At 59.6% G+C, this 16031-nt stretch overlaps 1 protein-coding gene across 1 annotated transcript in view; it reads right to left on the bottom strand.

The window, feature by feature from the left end:
- The window catches only part of PFAS (phosphoribosylformylglycinamidine synthase), a gene marked incomplete at its 5' end in the record, with an annotated part of 38266 nt that extends 23838 nt beyond the window's left edge, over positions 1–14428 (bottom strand). Inside the window, 7 exons of the mRNA XM_051770237.1 lie at positions 1478–1708; positions 3406–3537; positions 5869–5982; positions 7922–8083; positions 9014–9075; positions 9476–9632; positions 14339–14428. Coding sequence (XP_051626197.1) covers positions 1478–1708; positions 3406–3537; positions 5869–5982; positions 7922–8083; positions 9014–9075; positions 9476–9632; positions 14339–14428 — 948 coding nt within the window. The remainder of the gene's footprint in view (positions 1–1477; positions 1709–3405; positions 3538–5868; positions 5983–7921; positions 8084–9013; positions 9076–9475; positions 9633–14338) is intronic.
- Positions 14429–16031: the final 1603 nt, after the last annotated feature.

Raw genomic sequence — 16031 nt, 5'->3', positions numbered from 1 at the left:
GACACAGAGGGAGAGACACAGACCAGGGGGGAGGGGACAGGTCAGTGCCAACCCCTCCATTGTCCCCAACCCCTCCATTGTCCCCAAGCCCCCAACATCCCCCAATGTCTCGATGTCCCAACGTCCCCACGACCTCAGCTGTCACCACGTCCCCAGTGTCCCCAATGTCCCAAATGTCCCCCCAATGTCCCCAACCCCCCCAACCCCCCCGCTGTCCCCAGTGTCACCTCGGGGTGTGTCACCCTGGAGAACACCAGGTTGGTGATGGCCTCGGTCCCCCCAATGTCCCCCAATGTCCCCCCAATGTCCCCAATGTCCCCAATGTCCCCCCCAATGTCCCCAATGTCCCCCAATGTCCCCCCAATGTCCCCAATGTCCCCCCAATGTCCCCCAATGTCCCCAATGTCCCCCAATGTCCCCCCAATGTCCCCAATGTCCCCAATGTCCCCATGTCCCCAATCCCTCCAATCACCCAATGTCCCCCAATGTCCCCCCAATGTCCCCCCAATGTCCCCAATGTCCCCCCAATGTCCCCCCAATGTCCCCCCAATGTCCCCAATGTCCCCCAATGTCCCCCCAATGTCCCCAATGTCCCCAATGTCCCCAATGTCCCCCCAATGTCCCCAATGTCCCCCCAATGTCCCCCCAATGTCCCCCCAATGTCCCCCCAATGTCCCCAATGTCCCCCAATGTCCCCCCAATGTCCCCCCAATGTCCCCCCAATGTCCCCAATGTCCCCCAATGTCCCCCAATGTCCCCAATCCCCCCAATGTCCCCCCAATGTCCCCCCAATGTCCCCCAATGTCCCCCCAATGTCCCCAATATCCCAAATCCCCCCAATGTCCCCCCAGTCCCCCCAGTGTCACCTTGAGGTGTGTCACCCTGGCGAAGCCCAGGTTGGTGATGGCCTCGGTCCCCAATGTCCCCAATGTCCCAAATCCCCCCAGTGTCCCCAGTCCCCCCAGTCCCCCCAGTCTCCCCAATGTCCCCCCAATGTCCCCCCATGTCCCCAGTCCCCCCAATGTCCCCCCAATCCCCCCAGTCCCCCCAGTCCCCCCCGTGTCACCTTGGGGTGTGTCACCCTGGCGAAGCCCAGGTTGGTGATGGCCTCTGTCCCCAGTGTCCCCCCAATGTCCCCAATATCCCAAATCCCCCCAGTCCCCCCAGTGTCACCTTGAGGTGTGTCACCCTGGCAAACCCGAGGTTGGTGATGGCCTCTGTCCCCAATGTCCCCATGTCCCCAACACCCCCAGTCCCCCCCGTGTCCCCAGTCCCCCCAGTCCCCCCCAGTGTCACCTTGAGGTGTGTCACCCTGGCGAAGGCCAGGTTGGTGATGGCCTCTGTCCCCAATGTCCCCATGTCCCCAATGTCCCCCCAATGTCCCCAATGTCCCCAATGTCCCCAATATCCCAAATCCCCCCAGTGTCCCCAGTCCCCCCAATGTCCCCCCAATGTCCCCCCAGTCCCCCCGTGTCACCTTGAGGTGTGTGACCCTGGCGAAGGCCAGGTTGGTGATGGCCTCGGTCAGCGCCAGCCGGGCCCCGGCCGCGGGGTCCAGGAGCCCCTTGATGGGCTGCTCCCCGATGGCCGTGGCGGCGCCGGCGACCCCGAACGGGGACAGGGCCACCACGGCCACGTCGGCCAGCGGGGTGTGCAGGGGCCCCACACACTGCTGCTGGGCCACCAGCCCCGTCACGCTGCGGTCCACCTGGGGACGGGGACATTGGGGACATCAGTGTCACCTCAGGGACATCATTGGGGACATTGGGGACATCATTGGGGACATTGGGGACATTGGGGACGGGGGGGGCACTGCTGCTGGGCCACCAGCCCCGTCACGCTGCGGTCCACCTGGGGATGGGGACATCAGTGTCACCTCAGGGACATCATTGGGGACATTAGGGACATTGGGGACACCACTGGGGACAGGGGGTGGCACTGCTGCTGGGCCACCAGCCCCGTCACGCTGCGGTCCACCTGTCACAGGGACATCAGTGTCACCTCAGGGACATCAGTGTCACCTCAGGGACATCATTGGGGACATCTCTGGGGACAGGGGGTGGCACTGCTGCTGGGCCACCAGCCCTGTCACACTGTGGTCACCCTGTCACAGGGACATTGGGGACATCATTGGGGACATTGGGGACATTGGGGACATTGGGGACATCATTGGGGACATCTCTGGGGACATTGGGGACATTGGGGACATCTCTGGGGACAGGGGGTGGCACTGCTGCTGGGCCACCAGCCCCGTCACGCTGCGGTCAACCTGTGGGACCCGGGGGTTGGGGGGACATTCAGGTGACACAGGGAGGTGACAGGTGACACAGGTGACACACAGGTGACACAGGGAGGTGACACCCACCTTGTTGGTGAGGTACCTCTTGCTGGGGGTCGGGGGGACATTCAGGTGGCACAGGGGGGTGACAGGTGACACAGGTGACACAGGGGGGTGACGGGTGACACAGGTGACACAGGAGGTGACACAGGTGACACAGGGGGGTGACAGGTGACACAGGGGTGACACAGGTGACACAGGGGGGTGACAGGTCACACACAGGTGACACAGGGGTGACACAGGTGACACAGGTGACACAAGGAGGTGACAGATGACACACAGGTGACACAGGTGACACAGGGGGGTGACAAGTGACACAGGTGACACAGGTGACACAGAGAGGTGACAGGTGACACAGGTGACACAGGGGTGACACAGGGGGGTGACAGGTGACCCGGGGGGGGTGACACAGGTGACACAGGGGGGTGACAGGTGACCCAGGGGGTTGACACCCACCTTGTTGGTGAGGTACCTCTTGCTGGGGGTCGGGGGGACATTCAGGTGACACAGGGGGGTGACAGGTGACACAGGTGACACAGGGGTGACACAGGTGACACGGGGGGGTGACAGGTGACACAGGGGGGTGACAGGTGACACAAGGAGGTGACAGGTGACACACAGGTGACACACAGGTGACACAGGTGACACAGGTGACACAGAGAGGTGACAGGTGACACAGGGGTGACACAGAGGGGTGACACAAGGAGGTGACAGGTGACACAGGTGACACAGGGAGGTGACAGGTGACACAGGTGACAGGGGTCACACAGGTGACACACAGGTGACACAGGGAGGTGACAGGTGACACAGGTGACACAGGGAGGTGACAGGTGACACAGGTGACACAGGGGTGACACAGGTGACACACAGGTGACCCGGGGAGGTGACAGGTGACACAAGGAGGTGACAGATGACACACAGGTGACATGAGGAGGTGACAGATGACACAGGTGACACAGGGGTGACACAGGGGTGACACAGGTGACACAAAGAGGTGACAGATGACACACAGGTGACACACAGGTGACCCGGGGAGGTGACAGGTGACCCGGGGGGGTGACACCCACCTTGTTGGTGAGGTACCTCTTGCTGGCCACCGCCGGCAGCCTCAGGACCCTGTCGAGGGCCTCCCGGACCGAGAGCCCCGGGGGGAGGGCCAGGGGGGCCAGGGGGGGACGGGAACGGCTCAGCTGGAACTCCTGGGGGGGAAAAGGGGGGTCAGGGGGCCCCCAAAAAATCGGGGGGGGTCCCCAAAAATAGGGGGGTCCCAATTTGGGTCCTCAAAAATGGGGGGGTCTCAATTTGGGTCCTCAAAAATGGGGAGGGTCCCAATTTGGGGTCCTCAAAAATGGGGGGGTCCCAATTTGGGGTCCCCAAAAATGAGGAGTCACAATTTGGGTCCTCAAAAAAGGGGGAGTCCCAATTTGGGGTCCTCAAAAAAGGGGGAGTCCCAATTTGGGTCCTCAAAAAAGGGGGAGTCCCAATTTGGGGTCCCCAAAAATGGGGAGGGTCCCAATTTGGGTCCCCAAAATCGGGGGAGGTCCCCAAAAATAGGAGGAGTCACAATTTGGGGTCCCCAAAAATAGGGGGAGTCACAATTTGGGGTCCCAATTAAAGGAGTCCCAATTAAAGGAGTCCCAATTAAAGGAGTCCCAATTAAAGGAGTCCCAATTAAGGGGGTCCCAATTTGGGGGTCTCAATTAAAGGGGCCCCAATTTGGGGGTCCCAATTAAAGGAGTCCCCACTGGGGGTCCCAATTTGGGGGTCCCATCCCCAGAGAGCTCCCAATTAAGGGGGTCCCAATTCAGGGAGTCCTAATTAAGGAGGTCCCAATTAAAGGGGCCCCAATTCCCTTATTAAAGGGGTCCCAATTAAGGGAGTCCTAATTAAGGGGGTCCCAATTAAGGGGGTCCCAATTAATGGGATCCCAAAAACCAAGGGGATCCCCAATTTGGGGGTCCCATCCCCAGCCAGATCCCAATTAAGGGGGTTTCAATTAAGGGGGGTCCCAATTAAGGGGGTCCCAATTAAAGGGAGGTCCCAATTTGGGAGTCCTAATTAAAGGGGTCCCAATTAGAGGGATTCCAATTAAAGTGGTTCCAACTAAGGGGGTCCCAATCAAGGAGGTCTCAATTAAGGGAGTCCCAATTAAAGGGGTCCCAATTAAGGGGGTTCCAACTAAAGGGGTCCCAATTAAGGAGTTCCCATTTGGGGCTCTCAATTAAAGGGGTCCCAATTTGGGGGGTCCCAATTCCCAATTAAGGGGGTTCCCAATTAAGGGGGTTCCCAATTAAAGGGTTCCCAATTAAAGGGGTCCCAATTAAAGGGGTCCCAATTTGAGGGGTCCCAATTCCCAATTAAGGGGGTTCCCAATTAAAGGGTTCCCAATTAAAGGGGTCCCAATTAAAGGGGTCTCAATTTGAGGGGTCCCAATTCCCAATTAAGAGGGTTCCCAATTAAAGGGGGTTCCCAATTAAAGGGGTCCCAATTAAGGGGTTCCCATTTGGGGCTCTCAATTAAAGGGGTCCCAATTTGAGGGGTCCCAATTCCCAATTAAGGGGGTTCCCAATTAAGGGGGTTCCCAATTAAAGGGGTCCCAATTAAAGGGGTCCCATTTGAGGTTCCCAATTAAAGGGGTCCCAATTAAGGGGGTTCCCAATTAAGGGGGTTCCCAATTAAAGGGGTCCCAATTTGAGGGGTCCCAATTCCCAATTAAGGGGGTTCCCAATTAAGGGGGTTCCCAATTAAAGGGTTCCCAATTAAAGGGGTCCCAATTAAAGGGGTCCCAATTTGAGGGGTCCCAATTCCCAATTAAGGGGGTTCCCAATTAAAGGGTTCCCAATTAAAGGGGTCCCAATTAAAGGGGTCTCAATTTGAGGGGTCCCAATTCCCAATTAAGAGGGTTCCCAATTAAAGGGGGTTCCCAATTAAAGGGGTCCCAATTAAGGGGTTCCCATTTGGGGCTCTCAATTAAAGGGGTCCCAATTTGAGGGGTCCCAATTCCCAATTAAGGGGGTTCCCAATTAAGGGGGTTCCCAATTAAAGGGGTCCCAATTAAAGGGGTCCCATTTGAGGTTCCCAATTAAAGGGGTCCCAATTAAGGGGGTTCCCAATTAAGGGGGTTCCCAATTAAAGGGGTCCCAATTTGAGGGGTCCCAATTCCCAATTAAGGGGGTTCCCAATTAAGGGGGTTCCCAATTAAAGGGTTCCCAATTAAAGGGGTCCCAATTAAAGGGGTCCCAATTTGAGGGGTCCCAATTCCCAATTAAGGGGGTTCCCAATTAAAGGGTTCCCAATTAAAGGGGTCCCAATTAAAGGGGTCTCAATTTGAGGGGTCCCAATTCCCAATTAAGAGGGTTCCCAATTAAAGGGGGTTCCCAATTAAAGGGGTCCCAATTAAGGGGTTCCCATTTGGGGCTCTCAATTAAAGGGGTCCCAATTTGAGGGGTCCCAATTCCCAATTAAAGGGTTCCCAATTAAAGGGGTTCCCAATTAAAGGGGTCCCAATTCGGGGGTCCTGCCCCCCTCACCTTTTGGGGCATCTTTCCCAGCACCCACTCGAGCTCCAGGTTGACGGGGGTGGGGAGACCCTCGTGGGACCCCCCCGGGGGCACCGGGGCCGCCAGGTCATCCACCAGGACAATCTGGGGGGGAGAGGGGGTCAGACCCCAAAACTGACCCCAAACTGACCCAAAACTGACCCCAAACCACCCCCCGGGGGCACCGGGGCCGCCAGGTCATCCACCAGGACAATCTGGGGGGGAAAGGGGGTCAGACCCCAAAACTGACCCCAAAAACACCCCAAACTGACCCTAAAAACACCCCAAACTGACCCTAAAAACACCCCAAAACTGACCCCAAACTGACCCTAAAAACTGACCCCAAACTGACCCTAAAAACCACCCCAAAACTGACCCTAAAACTGACCCCAAAACTGACCCCAAACTGACCCCAAACCACCCCCCCGGGGGCACCGGGGCCGCCAGGTCATCCACCAGGACAATCTGGGGGGAAAGGGGGTGAGACCCCAAAACTGACCCCAAAAACACCCCAAAACTGACCCCAAACTGACCCCAAAACTGACCCCAAACTGACCCCAAAACTGACCCCAAAACTGACCCCAAACTGACCCCAAACTGACCCTAAAAACACCCCAAAACTGACCCCAAAACCACCCCAAAACTGACCCAAAAACTGACCCCAAACTGACCTTAAAAACACTCCAAAACTGACCCCAAACTGACCCCCAAACCGGCCCCAGGATCCCCAAAATGACCCCCAGGACCCCAAAGAGACCCCCCAGAGGGACCCAAATGTCACCCAAGGGACTGCCCCTGTCCCTGTGGCCCTCCCTGTCCCCCAATGTCCCCAATCCCCCCCAATGTCCCCCCAATGTCCCCCAATGTCCCCAATGTCCCCCCCAATGTCCCCCCAATGTCCCCAATGTCCCCAATGTCCCCCCAATGTCCCCCAATGTCCCCAATGTCCCCCCAATGTCCCCCAATGTCCCCCCAATGTCCCCCCAATGTCCCCAATGTCCCCCCAATGTCCCCAATGTCCCCAATGTCCCCCCAATGTCCCCCAATGTCCCCCCAATGTCCCCCCAATGTCCCCCAATGTCCCCCCAATGTCCCCCCAATGTCCCCAATCCCCCCCAATGTCCCCAATGTCCCCAATGTCCCCCCAATGTCCCCAATGTCCCCCCAATGTCCCCCCAATGTCCCCAATCCCCCCAACGTCCCCCCAATGTCCCCCCAATGTCCCCCCAATGTCCCCCAATGTCCCCAATGTCCCCCCAATGTCCCCCCAATGTCCCCCCAATGTCCCCCAATGTCCCCCCAATGTCCCCCCAATGTCCCCAATGTCCCCCCAATGTCCCCCAATGTCCCCAATGTCCCCCCAATGTCCCCCCAATGTCCCCCCAATGTCCCCAATGTCCCCCCAATCCCCCCCAATGTCCCCCCAATGTCCCCAATCCCCCCCAATGTCCCCCCAATGTCCCCAATGTCCCCCCAATGTCCCCCCAATGTCCCCAATGTCCCCCCAATGTCCCCAATCCCCCCCAATGTCCCCCCAATGTCCCCAATGTCCCCAATGTCCCCCAATGTCCCCCAATGTCCCCCCAATGTCCCCAATGTCCCCCAATGTCCCCCCAATGTCCCCCAATGTCCCCCCAATGTCCCCCCAATGTCCCCCAATGTCCCCCAATGTCCCCCCAATGTCCCCAATGTCCCCCAATGTCCCCCCAATGTCCCCCCAATGTCCCCCCAATGTCCCCCAATGTCCCCCCAATGTCCCCAATGTCCCCCCAATGTCCCCCAATGTCCCCCAATGTCCCCCCAATGTCCCCAATGTCCCCAATGTCCCCCAATGTCCCCCCAATGTCCCCCAATCCCCCCCAATGTCCCCAATGTCCCCAATGTCCCCAATGTCCCCCAATGTCCCCCAATGTCCCCCCAATGTCCCCCAATCCCCCCCAATGTCCCCAATGTCCCCAATGTCCCCCAATGTCCCCAATGTCCCCCAATCCCCCCCAATCCCCCCAATCCCCCCAATGTCCCCCAATGTCCCCAATGTCCCCACCTTGCCATCCCCCGTGATTGTCCCCACCACGCTCAGGGGACACTTTTCCCTCTCCGAGAGGTTCCTCAGCAGCTCCAGCGCTGCCGGACGGACCAGGAGGGCGTTGGACTCCTGGTACTCGGCCCCCCACAGCTCCAGGACGCTCAGGGTGGGGTCACCCAGCTGGCACCGGGGGCACAGGGTCACCAACAGGGTCACAGGGTCACCAACAGGGTCACCAGGGTCACCAGGGTCACCAGGGTCACCAGGGTCACTGTGACACCCAGGGATTGGGGACATTGGGGACACTCCAAGGACAGGGGACACTCGGCCCCCCAGAGCTCCAGGACACTCAGAGTGGGGTCACCCAGCTGGCACCGGGGGCACAGGGTCACCCACAGGGTCACAGGGTCACCAGGGTCACCAGGGTCACCAACAGGGTCACCAGGGTCACTGTGACACCCAGGGATTGGGGACATTGGGGACACTCCAAGGACAGGGGACACTCGGCCCCCCAGAGCTCCAGGACACTCAGGGTGGGGTCACCCAGCTGGCACCGGGGGGCACAGGGTCACCAACAGGGTCACAGGGTCACCAGGGTCACCAGGGTCACCAGGGACACCCAGGGGACACCCAGGGATTGGGGACATTGGGGACACTCCAAGGACAGGGGACACTTGGCCCCCAGAGCTCCAGGACACTCAGGGGACACTGGGAGGGGACACTTGGGGACACTGGGGACATTGGGGACATTGGGGACATTGGGGGAGGACAGAGGACATTTGGGGACATTGGGGGGAGGACAGAGGACATTTGGGGACACCAGGGGGGACAGGGGACACTGGGGACACTGGGGACATTTGGGGACATCAGAGGGGACACTGGGGACACCGGGGGGGACATTGGGGACACCAGGGGACACCGGGAGGGGACAGGAGACACAGGGGGACACAGGGATCAGGGGACACCAGGGGACATGGGGAGGGGACATTGGGGACATTGGGGACATTGGGGGGACATTGGGGACATTGGGGGGACATTGGGGGGACATTGGGGGGACATTGGGGACATTGGGGGGACATTGGGGACATTGGGGCCATCGGGGTGTCCCACCTGGAAGCGGGAGGCGTAGATGACGGCGCCGGCGGGTTCACTGAGCTCCTTCAGGACATTGCCTGGCACAGGGGACAGGGGGGACATTGGGGACATTGGGGACATTGGGGGACAGGGGTGGGGACACTCCAGGACCCCCCTGTCACCATGTCCCCAATGGCCTCCTTGTCCCTGTGCTCTCAATATCCCAAAATGTCCCCCAATGTCCCCCCAATGTGTCCCCAATGTCCCCAATGTCCCCCCAATGTCCCCCCAATGTCCCCAATGTCCCCCCAATGTCCCCCCAATGTGTCCCCAATGTCCCCCCAATGTCCCCCCAATGTCCCCCAATGTCCCCAATGTCCCCCCAATGTCCCCCAATGTCCCCCCAATGTCCCCCAATGTCCCCAATGTCCCCAATGTCCCCCCAATGTCCCCCCAATGCCCCCCAAACCCCCCCAATGTCCCCCCAGCCCCCCTCACCGTTGCCCCCCGCCCCCTGGTCGTGGATGCTGCTCAGGGGGTTTCTGGCCCCGCTCTCGATGCAGCCCCTCAGCACCCGGTTCAGCTTCTGCTCCATCTCGGGGTCCCCCCGTTGGACGGCCCCCAAATCCCGCTCGGCCTCGTTGTCCCCTTGGACCTACAAAGGGGGAAAAGTGACCCCAAAACGCTCCCAAATCCACCCCAAAAACCCCCAAAATCCACCCCAAAAACGCCCCCAAATCCCGCTCGGCCTCGTTGTCCCCTTGGACCTGTTTGGGGGGACACAGTGACCCCAGAAACCCCAAAATCCACCCCAAAAACCCTCCAAAAAACACCCCAAAAACGCCCCCAAATCCCGCTCGGCCTCGTTGTCCCCCTGGACCTACAGGGGGGGAAAAGTGACCCCAAAAACCCCAAAATCCACCCCAAAAACGCCCCCAAATCCTGCTCGGCCTCGTTGTCCCACTGGACCTACAGAGGGGGAAAAGTGACCCCAAAACCCTCCAAAAAAACCCCAAAAACCCACCCCAAAAAACCCCAAGAAACCCTAAAAACCAACCCAAAAAACCATCCAAAAAAACCCCAAAACCATCCCAAAAAACTCCTAAAAAACCCACCTAAAACCCCCCCAAAAAACCCCCAAAAACCTCACCCCAAAACCACCTCCAGAAAACCCACCTCAAAACCATCCAAAAAACCCCCAAAAATACCCATCCAAAAAACCCCCAAAAATACCCACAAAAAACCCACCCTAAATCCTCTAAAAAAACCCAAAAATACCCACAAAAACCCCACCCTAAATCCTCTAAAAAAACCCAAAAATACCCACAAAAAACCCACCCTAAATCCTCTAAAAAAACCCCAAAAATACCCACAAAAAACCCACCCTAAATCCTCTAAAAAAACCCAAAAATACCCACAAAAAACCCACCCTAAATCCTCTAAAAAAAACCAAAAATACCCACAAAAAACCCACCCTAAATCCTCTAAAAAAAACCAAAAATACCCACAAAAAACCCACCCTAAATCCTCAAAAAAACCCCAAAAATACCCACAAAAAACCCACCCTAAATCCTCTAAAAAACCCCAAAATACCCACAAAAAACCCACCCTAAATCCTCTTAAAAAACCCCAAAAATACCCCCAAAAAACCCACCCTAAATCCTCTAAAAAACCCAAAAATACCCCCAAAAAACCCACCCTAAATCCTCTAAAAAAACTCTAAAAATACCCACAAAAAACCCACCCTAAATCCTCTTAAAAAAACCCAAAAATACCCACAAAAACCCACCCTAAATCCTAAAAAAAATCCCTAAAAATACCCACAAAAAACCCACCCTAAATCCTCTAAAAAAAACCCAAAAATACCCACAAAAAAACCACCCTAAATCCTCTAAAAAAACCCCAAAAATACCCACAAAAAACCCACCCTAAATCCTCAAAAAAAATCCCTAAAAATACCCACAAAAAACCCACCCTAAATCCTCTAAAAAAACCCAAAAATACCCACAAAAAACCCACCCTAAATCCTCTTAAAAAAACCCCAAAAATACCCCCAAAAAACCCACCCTAAATCCTCAAAAAAATCCCTAAAAATACCCACAAAAAAACCACCAAAACCCCCCCCAAAACCACCCCAAAACCCTCAAAACCACCCCAAAAAAACCCCCCCAAAACCCACCTAAAAACCCCAAACCACCCCAAAACCACCCCCAAAAATAACCCCCAAAAACCACTGAAAACCCCTCAACCCCTCCCCCAACTCCCCACCCCAAAAATGCCCCCAAATCCCACCCAGGACCCCCCAAATCCCCCCCAAAACCCCCCAATCCCCTCAGGGACCCCCCAAGTCCCTCCTGGGACTCCCCAAATCCCCTCAACTTCCCCCCAAATCCTTCCCAGGACCCCAAAATCCCCCTCAGGGACCCCCAAAATCCACCCAGGACCCCCAAAATCCCCCCAAATCCGCCCCAAATCCCTCCTGGGACCCCCAAGTCCCCCCCAAATCCCTCCTGGGACCCCCAAATCCCTCCCAAATCCCCCCCAGATCCCTCCTGGGACCCCCAAGTCCCCCCCCAAATCCCCTCCAGATCCCTCCTGGGACCCCCAAATCCCCCCCAGATCCCTCCTGGGACCCCCAAGTCCCCCCCCAAATCCCCTCCAGATCCCTCCTGGGACCCCCAAATCCCCCTCAGGGACCCCCAAACACCCCCAAATCCCCCCCAGATCCCACCTGGGACCCCCAAATCCCCCTCAGGGACCCCCAAATCCCCCCCAAATCCCCCCCAGATCCCCCTCAGGGACCCCCAAAATCCCCCAAATCCCCCCCAAATCCCTCCTGGGACCCCCAAACACCCCCAATTCCCCCCCAGAACCCTCCTGGGACCCCAAATCCTTCTCAGGGACCCCCAAACACCCCCAAATCCCCCCCAGATCCCTCCTGGGAACCCCAAATCCTTCTCAGGGACCCCCAAACACCCCCAAATCCCCCTCAGGGACCCCCCAAACACCCTCAAATCCCCCCCAAATCCCCCTCAGGAACCCCCAAACCCCCCCCAAATCCCTTCTGGGACCCCCAAAATCCCCTCAGGGACCCCCAAACCCCCCCCAACTCCCCCTCAAACCCCCCTAATTTCCCATCAAACCCCCCCCAATTCCCCCCCAGATCCCTCCTGGGACCCCCAAATCCCCCTCAGGGACCCCCAAACCCCCCCAAATCCCCCCCAAATCCCCCCCAGATCCCTCCTGGGAACCCCAAATCCCCCCCAAGCCCCCCCTGGGACCCCCAAATCCCCCTCAGGGACCCCCAAACACCCCCAAATCCCCCCAGATCCCTCCTGGGACCCCCAAATCCCCCCCAAATCCCTTCTGGGATCCCCAAAATCCCCCTCAGGGACCCCCAAACCCTCCCAGACCCCCCCAACTCCCCCTCAAACCCCCCCAATTTCCCCTCAAACCCCCCCAATTCCCCCCCAGATCCCTCCTGGGCCCCCCAAATCCCCCCGAAATCCCCCTCAGGGACCCCCAAATCCCCCTCAAATCCCCCCCAAATCCCTCTTGGGACCCCCAAATCCCCCCCAAATCCCTCCTGAGACCCCCAAACCCCCCCAAATCCCTCTTGGGACCCCCCACACCCCCCCAAATCCCCCCCCAGATCCCTCTTGGGACCACCAAACACCCCCAAATCCCCCCCAGATCCCTCCTGGGACCCTCAAATCCCCCCCAAATCCCCCCAAAACCCCCCTCAGGGACCCCCAAATCCCCCTCAGGGACCCCCCAAACACCCCCAATTCCCCCCCAAATCCCTTCTGGGACCCCCAAACCCCCCCCAGATCCCTCCTGGGACCCCCAAATCCCCCCCAAATCCCCCCCCAGATCCCTCCTGGGACCCCCAAATCCCCCCCAAATCCCCCCCAGATCCTTCCTGGGACCCCCAAACCCCCCCAGAACCCTCCGGGGACCCCCAAATCCCCCTTAAATTAACCCCTAAATCCCTCCTGGGACCCCCAAATCCCCCTCAGGGACCCCCAAACACCCCCAAATCCCCCCAAATCCCTCCTGGGACCCCCAAACACCCCCAAATCCCCCCCAGATCCCCCCCAGATCCCTCCTGGGACCCCCAAACACCCCCAAATCCCCCCCAAATCCTCCCCAGATCCCTCCTGGGACTCCCAAATCCCCCCCAAATCCCTCCTGGCACCCCCAAATCCCCCCCAAATCCCCCCCAGATCCCTCCTGGGACCCACAAAACCCCCCCAAACCCCCCTCAGGGACCCCCAAACCCCCCCAATTCCCCCCCAGATCCCTCCTGGGACCCCCAAATCCCCCCCAAATCCCCCCCAGATCCCTCCTGGGACCCTCAAATCCCCCCCAAATCCCCCCAAAACCCCCCCTCAGGGACCCACAAATCCCCCTCAGGGACCCCCAAACACCCCCAATTCCCCCCCAAATCCCTCCTGGGACCCCCCAAACCCCCCCCAATTCCCCCCTAAATCCCTTCTGAGACCCCCAAATCCCCCCCAATTCCCCCCCAGATCCCTCTTGGGACCCCCAAATCCCCCCCAAATCCCCCCCAGATCCCTCCTGGGCCCCCCAAATCCCCCCCAAATCCCCCTCAGGGACCCCCAAATCCCCCCCCAAATCCCCCCAAATCCCTCCTGGGACCCCCAAATCCCCCCCAAATCCCCCCCAAATCCCTCCTGGGACCCCCAAATCCCCCCCAAATCCCCCCCAGATCCCTCCTGGGACCCCCAAATCCCCCCCAAATCCCCCCCAGATCCCTCCTGGGACCCCCAAACCCCCCCAGAACCCTCCGGGGACCCCCAAATCCCCCCTAAATTCACCCCTAAATCCCTCCTGGGACCCCCAAATCCCCCTCAGGGACCCCCAAACCCCCCCCAAATCCCCCCCAGATCCAACCTGGGACCCCCAAACCCCCCCAAATCCCCCCCAAATCCCTCTTGGGACCCCCAAACCCCCCCAAATCCCCCCCAGATCCCTCTTGGGACCACCAAACACCCCCCAAATCCCCCCCAGATCCCTCTTGGGACCACCAAACACCCCCAAATCCCCCCCAGATCCCTCCTGGGACCCTCAAATCCCCCCCAAATCCCCCCAAAACCCCCCTCAGGGACCCCCAAATCCCTCCTTGGGACGCCCAAACCCCCCCCCAGATCCCTCCTGGGACCCCCAAATCCCCCCCAATTCCCCCCAGATCCCTCTTGGGACCCCCAAATCCCCCCCAAATCCCCCCCAGATCCCTCCTGGCCCCCCCAAATCCCCCCCAGATCCCTCCTGGGACCCCCAAATCCCCCCCCAATTCCCCCCCAGATCCCTCCCGGGACCCCCAAATCCCCCCCAGACCTGGATGGAGGAGGCTGCCCCTCCCCCGACGCCGATCCTGTAGACGGGACCCCCCAACTTCACCACTAGCATCCCTGGGGGGGGGGCACAGTCACACCCTGGGGGGGGGTCGGGGGGCTTTGGGGGTCCTGAGGGCGGTTTGGGGGGTCCCTGGGGGGGTTTGAGGGGGATTTGGGGGGTCCCTGGGTGGGATTTGGGGGTCCCAGGAGGGATCTGGGGGGGATCTGGGGGGGATTTGGGGGGATTTGGGGGTGTTTGGGGGTCCCTGAGGGGGATTTTGGGGGTCCTGGGGGGGATTTGGGAGGTCCCTGGGGGGGTTTGGGGGGGTCCTGAGGGGCATTTGGGGGATTTTGGGGGTCCTGGGGAGGATTCGGGGAAGGACTGGGGGGGTTTTGGGGGTCCTGGGGGGGATTTGGGGGGTCCCTGGGGGGGTTTGGGGCGTCCTGAGGGGGATTTGGGGGTGTTTGGGGGACCTCGGGGGGATTTGGGGGGTCCCTGGGGGGGTTTGGGGGGGGTTTGGGGGTCCCTGGGGGGATTTTGGGGAGACCCTGGGGGGGTTTGGGGGGTCCTGAGGGGGATTTGGGGGGGGGTTGGGGGTCCCTGGGGGGATTTTGAGGGTCCTGGGGAAGATTTGGGGATGGATTTGGGGGTCCTGGGGGGGATTTGGGGGTCCCAGAGGGGAGTTTGGGGGTCCCTGGGGGGATTTGGGGGGGAATTGGGGGGCTTTGGAGATCCTGGGAAGGATTGAGGGGGGGCCCTGAAGGGATTTTGGGGGTCCTGGGGGGGGATTTGGGGGAGGACTGGGGGGTTTTGGGGGGACCCCGGGGGGATTTGGGGGGGCCCTGGGGGGGGTTTGGGGGGTCCCTGGGGGGGTTTGGGGGGGTCCTGAGGGGCATTTGGGGGTGTTTGGGGGGACCCCGGGGGGATTTGGGGGGTCCCTGGGGGGATTTGGGGGTCCTGGGAAGGATTGTGGGGGGGCCCTGAAGGGATTTTGGGGGTCCTGGGGAGGATTTGGGGAAGGACAGGGGGGGTTTTGGGGGTCCTGGGGGGGGTTTGGGGGGGTCCTGAAGGGCATTTGGGGGGTGTTTGGGGGGACCCCGGGGGGATTTGGGGGGTCCCTGGGGGGGTTTGGGGGTCCTGGGGGGGATTTGGGGGGTCCCTGAGGGGTTTTGGGGGTCCTGGGGGGGATTTGGGGATGGATTTGGGGGTTTGGGGGGGATTTGGGGGGGGATTTGGGGGTTTGGGGGGGGATTTGGGGGGTCCTGGGGGGGATTTGGGATGAATTTGGGGGTTCAGGAGGGATTTTGGGGGGTCCCTGGGGGAATTTGGGGTTCCTGGGGGGGGGTTTTGGGAGGGGCCGGGGGGGGTTGGGGGTCCTGGGGAGGGTTTGGAGATGGATTTGGGGGTTCAGGGGGGATTTTGGGGGAGGACTGGGGGGGTTTTGGGGGTCCTGGGGGGGATTTGGGGGAGGACTGGGGGGGTTTGGGGGTCCTGGGGGGGATTTGGGGATGGATTTGGGGGTTCAGGGGGGATTTTGGGGGTCCCAGGAGGGATTTGGGGGGGATTTGGGGGGGATTTGGGGGGAATTGGGGGGATTTGGGGACCCCAGAGGGGATTTGGGGGAGGATTTGGGGGGGCTCTGAGGGAATCTGGGGGGTCCTGGGGGGAATTTGGGGGGAATTTTGGGGGTCTC

This window comes from Manacus candei, unplaced genomic scaffold (genome assembly GCF_025592945.1).
Source record: "Manacus candei isolate 608988 ecotype Guabito, Panama unplaced genomic scaffold, ASM2559294v1 h1tg000118l, whole genome shotgun sequence".
Classification (NCBI taxonomy): Eukaryota; Metazoa; Chordata; class Aves; order Passeriformes; family Pipridae; genus Manacus; species Manacus candei.
The sequence above is the reverse complement of the archived record's forward strand: the minus strand, read 5'-3'. Positions and strand labels throughout refer to the sequence as shown.